The sequence below is a fragment of the Ovis aries genome, chromosome 7 (assembly GCF_016772045.2).
Source record: "Ovis aries strain OAR_USU_Benz2616 breed Rambouillet chromosome 7, ARS-UI_Ramb_v3.0, whole genome shotgun sequence".
NCBI classification, from domain to species: domain Eukaryota; kingdom Metazoa; phylum Chordata; class Mammalia; order Artiodactyla; family Bovidae; genus Ovis; species Ovis aries.
In genome coordinates this window covers 90,291,870-90,304,317 of record NC_056060.1, presented here as the reverse complement: position 1 = coordinate 90,304,317, position 12,448 = coordinate 90,291,870, and the positions used below count along the sequence as shown (strand labels likewise).

At 37.4% G+C, this 12,448-nt stretch overlaps 1 protein-coding gene across 19 annotated transcripts in view; it reads left to right on the top strand.

Moving 5' to 3' along the window:
* The window catches only part of CEP128 (centrosomal protein 128), a 455,060-nt gene that overhangs the window by 112,106 nt on the left and 330,506 nt on the right, over positions 1–12,448 (top strand). For 18 of the 19 annotated variants that reach the window (XM_042252808.2, XM_060418450.1, XM_060418449.1 and 15 more), the window contains one exon: positions 9,419–9,564. The exons of the other annotated variant lie outside the window; for it this stretch is intronic. In XM_042252808.2, coding sequence (XP_042108742.1) covers positions 9,419–9,564 — 146 coding nt within the window. The remainder of the gene's footprint in view (positions 1–9,418; positions 9,565–12,448) is intronic. 19 annotated transcript variants of the gene reach the window in all.

Genomic DNA, 12,448 nt, shown 5'->3' with positions numbered 1-12,448 from the left:
TACTCTTGCCTGGAAAATCCCATGGATGGAGGAGCCTGGTGGGCTGCAGTCTGTGGGGTGGCTAAGAGTTGGACACGACTGAGCGACTTCACTTTCCCTTTTCACTTTCATGCATTGGAGAAGGAAATGGCAACCCACTCCAGTGTCCTTGCCTGGACAATCCCAGGGACAGGGGAGCCTGATGGGCTGCTGTCTCTGGAGTCGCACAGAGTTGGACACGACTGAATTGAAGTGAATTAGCAAGGTTTCATCTCTTTCGGATAAATATCAGAGAGTGTGATTGCTCAGTCATATGACAAGAGTGGTTAGGTTTGTAAGAATCTTCAAACTCTCTTTCAAAGTAGCTGTATCATTTTGCCTTCTACCAGCAGTGACAAGATTTCCTGTTCTGCTTCCTTCTGAACATTGAGAATTGTCAGAGTTCTGTATTTTAGCCATCCAGATAGGTTTGTAGTGGCATTTTGTTTTAATTTGCATTTTCCTGATAACATGGTGTGGAGCATTTATTCATATGCTTATTTACTATATATACATATATATATATATATCTTTTCTGCTGAGATATTCATTAAAGTCTTTGGCCCATTTCTTAGCTTGTTTTCCTTTTATTGTTGAATCATTTGTATATTTTGGATAGCAGTCCTTTAACAGTCCAGTTCAGTTCAGTCGCTCAGTCGTGTCCGACTCTTTGCGACCCCACGAATCCCAGCACGCCAGGCCTCCCTGTCCATCACCAAATCCCGGAGTTCACTCAGACTCATGTCCATCGAGTCCGTGATGCCATCCAGCCATCTCATCCTCTGTTGTCCCCTTCTCCTCCTGCCCCCAATCCCTCCCAGCATCAGAGTCTTTTTCAATGAGTCAACTCTTTGAATGAGGTGGCCAGAGTACTGGAAATTCAGCTTTAGCATCATTCCTTCCGAAGAAATCCCAGGGTGATCTCCTTCAGAATGGACTGGTTGGATCTCCTTGAAATCCAAGGGACTCTCAAGAGTCTTTTCCAACACCACAGTTCAAAAGCATCAGTTCTTCGGCGCTCAGTCTTCTTCACAGTCCAACTCTCACATCCATACGTGATCACTGGAAAAACCATAGCCTTGACTAGACGGACCTTAGTCGGCAAAGTAATGTCTCTGCTTTTGAATATGCTCTCTAGTTTGGTCATAACTTTTCTTCCAAGGAGTAAGCGTCTTTTAATTTCATGGCTGCAGTCACCATCTGCAGTAAAATGGCTCTCTGGGGAGGCCTTACAAATAGCTGTGAAAGGAAGAGAGGCGAAAAGCAAAGGAGAAAAGGAAAGATATAAGCACTGAATGCAGAGTTCCAAAGAATAGCAAGAAGAGATAAGAAAGCCTTCTTCAGTGATCACTGCAAAGAAATAGAGGAAAACAACAGAATGGGAAAGACTAGAGATCTCTTCAAGAAAATTAGAGATACCAAGGGAACATTTCATGAATAGATGGGCTCAATAAAGGACAGAAATGGCATAGACCTAGCAGAAGCAGAAGATATTAAGAAGAGGTGGCAAGAATACACAGAAGAACTATACAAAAAAGATCTTCATGACCCAGAGAATCACGATGGTGTGATCACTCATCTAGAGCTAGACATCCTGGAATGTGAAGTCAAGTGGGTCTTAGAAAGCATCACTATGAACAAAGCTAGTGGAGGTGATGGAATTCCAATTGAGCTCTTTCAAATCCTGAAAGATGATGCTGTGAAAGTGCTACACTCAATATGCCAGCAAATTTGGAAACTCAGCAGTGGCCAGAGGACTGGAAAAGGTCAGTATTCATTCCAATCCCAAAGAAAGGCAATGCCAAAGAATGCTCAAAGTACTGCACAATTGCACTCATCTCATATGCTGGTAAAGTAATGCTTAAAATTTTCCACGCTTCATCAATACGTGAACCGTGCACTTCCTAATGTTCAAGCTCGTTTTAGAAAAGGCAGAGGAACCAGAGATCAAATTGCCAACGTCCGCTGGATCATGGAAAAAGCAAGAGAGTTCCAGAAAAACATCTATTTCTGCTTTATTGACTATGCCAAAGCCTTTGACTGTGTGGATCACAATAAACTGTGGAAAATTCTGAAAGAGATGGGAATACAGACCACCTGACCTGCCTCTTGAGAAATCTGTATGCAGGTCAGGAAGCAACAGTTAGAACTGGACATGGAACAACAGTCTGGTTTCAAATAGGAAAAGGAGTACGTCAAGGCTTTATCAGTATGTCTTTGCAAATAATATCTTACAGTTTATGGTTTGTCTTTTCATTCTCTTTAAGGTTATCTTTTGCGGAGCTGAAATTTAATTTTGATGAAGTCCAGCTTGTTCATTCTTTCTTTCATGGATTGTGAGTTCAGTGTTATATCTAAAAGTCATTGCCAAACTGCAAATCATTCTCTTACCTTCTAAGAGTTTTACAATTTTGCATATTTTAAAAATTCATTTTTTTAACCTCATTTTACTTTAGTATTCTGTATTGGTTTTGCCATACATCAACATGAATTCGCCACGGGTGTACACGTGTTCCTAATCCTGAACCCCTGTCCCACCTCCCTGCCTATATCATATCTCTAGGTCATCCCAGTGCACCAGCCCCAAGCATCCTGTATCCTGCATCGATCCTAGACTGGCGGTTCATTTCTTGTATGATATTATACATGTTTCAATGCCATTCTCCCAAATCGTCTCACCTCTCCCTCTCCCACAGAGTCCAAAAGACTGTTCTATACATCTGTGTCTCTTTTGCTGTCTCGCATATAGGGTTCTTATTACCATCTGTCTAAATTCCATATATATGTGTTAGTATACTGTATTGGTGTTTTTCTTTCTGGCTTACTTCACTGTGTATAATCGGCTTCATTTCATCCACCTCATTAGAACTGATTCAAATGTATTCTTTTTAATGGCTGAGTAATACTCCATTGTGTATATGTACCACAGCTTTCTGATCCATTCATTTGCTGATGGACATCTAGGTTGCTTCCATGTCCTGGCTATTATAAACAGTGCTGCGATGAACATTGGGGTACATGTGTCTGTTTCTATTCTGGTTTCCTCAGTGTGTATCTCCTGCAGTGGGATTGCTGGGTCATAAGGTTCCCTTTTCTCCACACCCTCTCCAGCATTTATTGCTTGTAGACTTTTGGATCGCAGCCATTCTGACTGGCGTGAAATGGTACCTCATCGTGGTTTTGATTTGCATTTCTCTGATAATGAGTGATGTTGAGCATGTTTTCATGTGTTTGTTAGCCATCTGTATGTCTTTTTGGAGAAATGTCTATTTAGTTCCTTAGTCCATTTTTTGATTGGGTCATTTATTTTTCTGGAATTGATCTACAGGAGTCGCTTGTATGCTGCTATAGTCGCTTCAGTTGTGTCTATTTTTGAGATTAGTTGTTTGTCATTTTAAATTTAAATCTGTGATCCATTTTGAATTAATTTTTGTGGAAGATTTAAGTTCTGTGTCTAGATTCAGTTTTTTTTTTTGCATGTGAGTCTTCAGTTCTAGTGTCCTTTGTTTTAAAGGACTATCTTTTCCCCATTGTATTGCTTTTGTTCTTTGTTGAAGATCAGTAGACTATTTTATGTGGGTCTACTTCTGGGCTCTTGGTTCTGTCCCAGGTGTGTACGTGTGTGTGTGTGTTTTTTTTTTTTTTTTTTTTTTGGCCAGTACCAATCTGTTTTGTTGGATAGTGTCAGTCCTCTAGCTCTTTCCTTCTTTTTCAGTGTTTCTCTTGCTATTTGGGATTCTTTGCCACTCTTTGTAACTTTAGAATCAGGTTGTCAATATACACAAAATAACTTGCTTGGATTTTGATTGCCTTCACTGAATCTCTTGCTGAAGTTGAGAAATACTGACATTTAGACAATATTGAGTCTTCCTGTCCATGAACATGGATTATCTCTTTATTTATTTTGTTCATCCTTGATTTCTTTCATCAGAATTTGGTAGTTTCCATCATATAGATTTTGTTAGATTTATACTTAAGTATTTGATTTTGGGGCTTCTCAGGTGGCTCAGTGGTAAGGAATCTGCCTGTTCATGCTGGAGACTCTGGAGACATGGGTTGATTCCTGGCTCGGGTAGATCCCCTGGAATAGGAAATGGTAACCCACTACAGTATTCTTACCTGGAAAATTCCATTGGCAGAGGAGCCTGGTGGGCTGCAGTTCATGAGGTAGCAAAGAGGTGGACCTCACTGAGTGACTGGCATGCATGCATTAATTTGGGGGGATGCTAATGTACATAGCATTGTGTGTTTAATTTCAAATTTCACTTGCTTGTTGTTGATATTAGCATCCAGTTTTAATGTCTTCTCTGCTTGATTTTTAAACCCATTTCAGTTGTCAGACCTGCTTATCTCATGAGTCTTCCTTTTAGAAAGAGCCAACAAGCCAGTTGTGGAATTTTTTTTTAAATACATGCACATACATATATGCACACATGCACACACACATACATGTGGATGTATTCATGTGTGTATATTTGTACTTAAATTGGAAATTCCTCTGCTTTTCACTTTCTCTTAATCTGATTTTCAGTATAAATTAATCTTCTATCTTTGTTTTGTTACCTGGAGATTGGGGGAAAAAATTAATCAGATTGTAGAAGTGGTCATGAACCATATGACTGGCTTTTTTAATGTTGATTAGAAAGGCATTGTGTTTGAAAATCTTTAGAATGTTTTTTCAGTGGATGTGTTGATTTTGGTTGTAGAATTTAATTACTCTGGATGTATTTCTTTTTTAAAGTTTTGTGTTTAACAGAAATGGTGATATTGAAATTTTATAATATTTTCTAACAGACTACTAAAGATTGTTCTACTCTAAATCATTTAAATATTGGGGCATTTTACTCAAATGCCTAAATTACCATAGAAAGTGTTTGATGTTATAAATTCCCCAGATTCCCTACCCTTAACTCAATGTGTTGCCTAAGTTAGGATTCCCACATTACCAGAAAATCTTCTGAATCTACCAGAAAATGGCAGATTTTGACATACCTGTCCTAACATATTTGCATGCCATTAAGTTCAGTTGAGTTTCATGTGGTATTGTAATTTAAACATATTTTGACATTAGAAGCTTGGAAGAAAAGCTATGACAAACTTAGTGTATTAAAAACCAGAGACATCACTTTGTTGACAAAGGTCTGTATAGGCAAAGGTATGGTTTTTCCAGTAGTCATGTACAGACGTGAGAGTTGGACCATAAAGTAGTCTGAGTGCTGAAGAATTGATGCTTTCAAACTGTGGTGCTTGAGAGTCCCTTGGACAGCAAGCACATCAAACCAGTCAATCCTAAAGGAACTCAACCCTGAGTATTCACTGGAAGGACTGATGCTGTGTTCCAATACTTTGGCCACCTGATGTGAAGAGCTCACTCATTGAAAAAGACCCTGATGCTATGAAAGATTGAAGGCAGGAGGAAAAGGGGATGACAGAGGATGAGATGGTTGGATGGCATCACCGACTCAATGAACACAAGTTTGAGCAAACTTCGGGAGACAGTGAAGGACTGGAAAGCCTTGTGTGCTACAGTCCATGGGGTCGCAAAGAGTCAGACACAACTTAGCCACTGAACAACTTTACAATTTATTTTTAAAAGTAAAATATAGTATTAAGATTATTTCCACATTTTCATGAAGTTGTACATAGGAATTCTCATTTCGTTTGGAAAAAGATTCTGTGGTACATTTGTTATATGTTTTGTTGTCTTATGAAATCTAGTTATTTTTGGTGTCTTTGAGGATTCAAAGAATCTCCCTTTTTTAAGCTACTTACCAGGCTTAATGAAACTCTTAAAGTTCTCTTATTGTTGTGGCAATGGACTTCTTCACCTTCTTTTAATAATTCTAGAGTTTTCATCTTTATAGAATACTTGCATTATTTAAAAAAATTCTACGTGAGAAATTGCACTTGTCATCTTCCGCCTGCTCTTTATTCCTCTACCCACTGCAAAAAGACTTCCAGTTCTGCTTCTAAAATTGACTGCTTAGTTTACTAGTGGTCTCCTCTGTCAGATTCAAAGGAATTTTTAATTACTTGCCTTAGTTGTTTCGCATTTGTTTCCTCTCCCTTAAAGCTCTTCCACTGACCTGATTGTTCCTACTGTTTCCTGCTTCGACTGTCTTAGTTGTTTTCAGTCTTTCCATCTGAATCTTTTCCGTTTGTTTCCAGTTTGCATTTTAAATGTTGCTGTGTTCTAGAATCCTATTTATGGATTTTCTCACTTGGTGCTTCTCCCCTGGGGTTGTTATTTAATCTTAGGCTTTAGCTATCACCTAGAAAGGGTGATCCCCAAAGGGAGCTCTTCTCACTCCTGACCTCCAGCCCTCCAGATGGCGGTGCTCCTTGGGTGTCTTTGTGCTGTTGCAGCATGCTCAGGAACAGGGTTACCACTGAATTCATACTTTCCTCCACACCTGTTTTTAATTTCCTGTCTTAACTGGTCGAACGTTTCTTTATCTAGATAAGCCTAAAATACAAAGAACTTCCGAACTTACTTCTCCCCTCCATCTAATTAGTCTCTGTATCCTGTCTGTTTGAAGATCCTGATAGCTCTTGAAGTGGCTTCTTTGGTATTCCCACTAACCCAGTTTAGGCATGCGTTATCTCATCTCTGTTACCCTCTTGACTTGTCTTACACTAGTTTGCCTGTAATCTGTCTTCTGTCCTGCTACAAAAGGGACCCTTCTAAGACACAAGCCTGTCATGTTATTCTCTTGATTAAAACCTCTCATAATTTATTGAGTTCTTACAGGGCATCATGCTACTTATCTTACACTATGTCTTTTAGTTCTTAGAAATATTCTATGAGAAGGATACTCTTCTTATTTCCATTTTAATGATTTTTTTTAAAGGCTGAAAAACAAAAAAAAACTGAATTCCTTGCTTAAAGTCACATTTGTGGGAAGTAGCAAACCAAATCCTTTTTCTTTCCAGGCTTGAACTCTTTAACTGCTTGCTATCCTCTACCGACCCATCAACGTTTGTAGCAAGAATTCTTTAAAATGGAGCATATGAGATAATCCTCTGGGAGGAGAGTGTCTCTAACACTATTTGTGTTGTATACTTTGTGTTTTAAGTATTTTAATTTTTATAAATGTTTCATTATGTATGCATATATGTGTTATACCTTTATATATAGCTACACTTTAGTATTTTATGTAGGAATCTCCCTGTAGCTCAGATGGTAAAGAATCTGTCTGTAATGCAGGAGATCCAGGTTCGATCCCTGGGTTAGGAAGCTCCTATGGAGAAGGGAATGGCAAGCCACTCCAGTATTCTTGCCTGGAGAGTCCCATAGATAGACGAGCCTGGTGGGCTATAATCCATGGGGTCTCAAAGAGTCAGACATGACTGAGCAACTAACACTACACTACTACTGCCGTTTTATGTGTAAGACATATCAAAATATTATGTCTTTACATCAAATACCCAGATGTGTTTTATAAAATACATATATGTGTATGTTTATATACATATACAATCTTCATAAATTGTATAATAATATACTAACATTAATTTGCACATATGTGTGTATATACTAATATTATATATACCGTGAAACATGTCTAGGTCTGTATATGGATAGGTGGGTACTATAGAGAGAGAGCTGCACACACATATGCATATTTATATGGGCTTCCCAGGTGGCTCAGTGGTAAAGAACCTGCCTGCCAATGCAGGAGACATAAAAGATGTGGGTTCGATCCCTGGTTGGAGAAGATTCCCAGGAGGAGGGCATGGCAACCCAGTCCATTATTCTTGCCTCGAAAATCCCATGGACAGAGGAGCCTGGCAGGCTATAGTCCATGAGTTCACAGAGAGTCAGGCATGACTAAAGTGACTTGGAACACGTGGGTATATATTAATAAATTTATAAAATAAAAGTTATTTTTAAGATGAATGGATATGTGTATTTTTCAAATAAATAAATACGTTTATACATAAAAATATGCATATTTTCAGGTTGATTTAGCAGGAGTGGGCAAAGGATGGCCCATGAGCCAAATCCAGACTGCTTCTTGTTTTGGAATAAAGAAACTTTATTGGAATACAGCTACTCCCATTCATTTATGCATTGTCCAGGTCACTTTTGTAATATAATATCAAAGATGAGTAGTTGCGACAGAGACTGTATAGCTACAGTATTTACTGTCTGACCTTTTACAGAAAATGTCTGCTAACTCTTAGTGTGTCGGCCGATTTCCAAGCTCCCTGGCATCGCATGACTGCTGACTCTACTGACTCACCTTCCTCACAAGTGTTAGCTATGTAGAACGTGATGTGTGCAGTTACCCGAACATGAAATCCAATATTGTTGCTCAGTGCTTTATGCTGTTTCCTTCCCCTGAAATATCAACCCAGCTTCATCTGCTTTGCTATGTGAAATTTTTTATCTATTTTTCAGAACTAACTTTTAAACCAATTCTTACAACCTCAGTTTCTTTTTAAGATAGAGTTAATCATTCTGTCCTTTGGGCTGATTTTGTATGATAACCATTTACTCTACAGAAATTATACAGATACAGGGAAATATCTGTATAGTATCTGAAGGTCCTCTTATCACTGTTAAAATACCTATGCATCTTTCATACACACTGTACAATTTTGACAGTTTAATTATTCTGAAGTTGGGATGTGTCTTATGAATGATCTGTAAATTGTATTTGCTAGTTTTTCCTTCCTTCTTTCATTTTCTGGAAGTGAAAGTACTAGAAAAGAGTATATGTGCCAGTTTTTGACATCTTAACATCATAGAAGTATTTTATTTATATCCTTTTCCTGTTCTTAGAATGCAAGCTCATTGAGAAAAGAGTTTTCCTGTTATTTATTTTTGAAAAAGATGGTGTTACAGTGCCCTTTTCATCGTATAGCAAATATTTCATACTGAACTAAAAGTACATACTATGTCAATTTATACTTTTCAGTTGTAGGTAGTTGTCTCCAGAACTAGGAAGTTAAAGGTCAGAACACAATCAAGATTTAGCTGCCTCCTTTGCTTATGTTGCAAGAAAAGCATTTTGTTGTGTGAACTTCAGTAACTTCAGTAAGCTATAGAAGCTTAGTTGAAAATTCTTTCAGTATTTTTGTTTTAGAGTTTGGGGGTAATATAGGGATATAAGGCAAATTAAAGAAAAATACATAAAATTTTCCTGAAATAAATTATACTGGAAGTCAGATAGCAGTCCAAGTACAGTATCAAAATGGGACAACACTGGATGACGTAGCTATGTATTTCAGAAAATTGTGTAAGACTTGAAATAATAGAATGGTGAGTTGGTGACAGTGACATTTAATAAGTGGGTTGTATGGAGTAGAGTTAATATTAATAAGCCTACCATTTGAGAGTACATTATCCTGTGAATAATGAACAACCATCACGCTTTACATTTTCTCTTTTAAGGGGTTGAGCGAGAGGATCTGGAGAAGCAGATGTCAGATTTGAGAGTGCAGCTGAACTTCAGTGCAATGGCTTCTGAGTTAGAGGAAGTGAAGCGGTGCTTGGAGCGAAAGGACAAGGAGAGAGTACATTTGGCAGCCCAAGTGGAGGTGACTTTGCTATATTTAAGCCATGTTCAAAAGACTTTAGTTTTATTTCATAGCATTGCTTAGTGAAATTTTAATATAAAGATTGTGATGTTTTACGAACTCAAGTTTGGGTGGGGATAATGTCAAGTTATCTAGATGGTTACTTTAATTACATAGATAAATTTCTATGGACTCATTTCTCTTCATTTGGACCTCAAAGCCAGGATACCTATGAAACCTGAAAATATTCTTCCACTAGCAGTTGAGCCCTTCCCTCAGACAGAAGGGATCTTTCTTCTCTCAAGGGACCACAGTTATTTGTGGTGGGTGTGGGGAGGGGGGCAAGGGTGAAACTGGCAAAAGGCATAGCAATAAGGTATTACTGATATTTTTTTTTCTTTGGAAACAGAAAAGTTTTCAAATCTCTAGCTGTTTTGCGTGAGGTAGAGGTGTGATGCTTCTGTCAATGTAGAGTTGTGTATCAGTCATGAATGATGAGTGAAGTGTAACTAGGCAACTCCCGTGTCCTACTTGCCTTTATCTAGCACAAGTGGTGCTAGATAAAAGTAATTATCAAAAACTATTAAAAAATCAAAGGAAAGAACTTAATAAAAGAAAATGGCTTAATTCCCATTTTAATTATGTAAATTAGATCCATGCAAACATGGAGGACACATTTAGAACTAGATATATATATCTTTCTCTGTATCTGTTGTTGTTAGTGAAGTTGTGTTCTAATTGTAATGAGTAGTCACATTTGAAGAATTTCCTAGGTTATAATGACAGGTAGAAAATTGGTGTGAAAAGTATCTAACTTTATAAAATCCAAAGGAAATATTTAATGTTACTGCAGTCTTAAGTTTCTCTTTCATCTTGTCAGTGCATCAGTACAAAATATATTTTAGATTTGTTTCAGGTTCATGTTTAAAGATAATGAAACAGTGACATTTTCTTTACAAAGCCTCTGCATCTTTATTTCTGTATTAATTTTTTAATAGGAATATAGTTGACTTAGAATACTATATTAGTTTTAGCTGTACAGCATAGTGATTTTTATGTTTTTATAGATGATGTACCATGCCATGTTAATTGTAGTATTATTGACTATTCTCTCTGTGCTGTATATTATATCCCTGTGACTTTCAAATTCAACTTAATTTAATTTTTTTGGCTTAAAATTTTATATTTTATTGAGGTAACATTGGTTCATAGTACTATATAAGTTTCATGTGTACCACATTATATTTCTCCTCCTTTCCACTACTTGTGTTCACCACCAAAAATTTAGTTTCCTTTCATCAGCATACATTTGATCCCATTACCCATTTTTGCCTCCAACCCCGACTCTGTCCCTTCCCTTGTGATAACCATTAGTCTGTTCTCTGTATCTATGGGTTTGTTTTTATGACTTGTCTTTTAACATTTCACTCACTTTTTAAGTGGTTCATTCATTGCCTTTACTATGTATTTTCCTTTCCTAGGAATGGAAAATTTTCCTTTCCTAGTAAAGTACATTTTTCCTTTCATTCATTTTCCCTATCTTTATAGGGCCTTTCCTTTTCCACTTAAAGAAGTTCCTTTAACATGTCTTGGAAGGCTGGTTTACTGTTGTTAAACTCTTTTTAGTTTTTGCTTGTCTGGGAAACTTTCTCTCCTTCAGTTCTAAATAACTTTGCCATGTGAGTATCACCAGTTGTAGATATTTTTTCCTTTCATCACTTTAAATAAAATATACTATGCCATTCCCTGTAGACCTGCAAAGTCTCTGCTGAGAAATAGGTGATAGCCTCTGGGGCTTCCCTTGGATGACACTCCAGTTTTTCTTTTTCTTTTTGACTGCCTTTAAAATTCTCTCTTTAACTTTTCCTGTTTTAATTATGCTAGGTCTTGGCATAGATCTCTTTCATTTTGTTTGGGATTTTCTTTGTTTCTGGATCTGGATATGTGTTTCTTACTACAGGTTAAATTTTCAACCACGGTTTCACCAAATTCATTTTTGCCTCTTTCTTTTTCCTCTCCTTCTGGGACCTCTAAAATTTGAATTTTATTATGCTTGATGTTATCTTAGAGGTCTTTTAAACTTAAGCCTCATTTGAAAATTGTTTTTCTTCTTGCTGTTCTGATTGAGTTATTTCAACCATTCCCTAACCTGCAGTTGATTCCCTACAATATGTATGTAATTTCAGTTATTATATTAATCGGGCTACCCTGGTGGCTCTGATGGTAAAGAATCTGTGTGCAGTATGGGAGACCCTGGTTCTATCCCTGGGCTGGGAAGATCCCGTGGAGAAGGGAATGGCAACCCGCTCCAGTATTTTTGCCTGGAGAATTCCATCAACGGGGTGCCTGATAAGCCATAGTCCATGGGGTTGCAGAGTCAGACATAATTGAGCAATTAACACACACATATGAAACTAGAACACTTTCTAACACCATACACAAAAATAAACTCAAAATGAATTAAAGATCTAAACGTAAGACCAGAAACTATAAAACTCCGAGAGGAGAACACAGGCAAAACACTCTCCGACATAAATCACAGCAGGATCTTCTATGACCCACTTCCCAGAATATTGGAGATAAAAGCAAAAATAAACAAATGGGACCTAATTAAACTTAAAAGCTTCTGCACAACAAAGGAAACTATAAGCAAGGTGAAAAGACAGCCTTCAGAATGGGAGACAATAAATAGCAAATGAAGCAACTGACAAACAACTAATCTCAAAAATATACAAGTAACTCCTGCAGCTCAATTCCAGAAAAATAAACAACCCAATCAAAAAATGGGCCAAAGAACTAAATAGACATTTCTCCAAAGAAGACAGATGGACGGCTAACAAACACATGAAAAGATGCTCAACATCACTCATTATCAGAGAAATGCAAATCAAAACCACAATAAGGT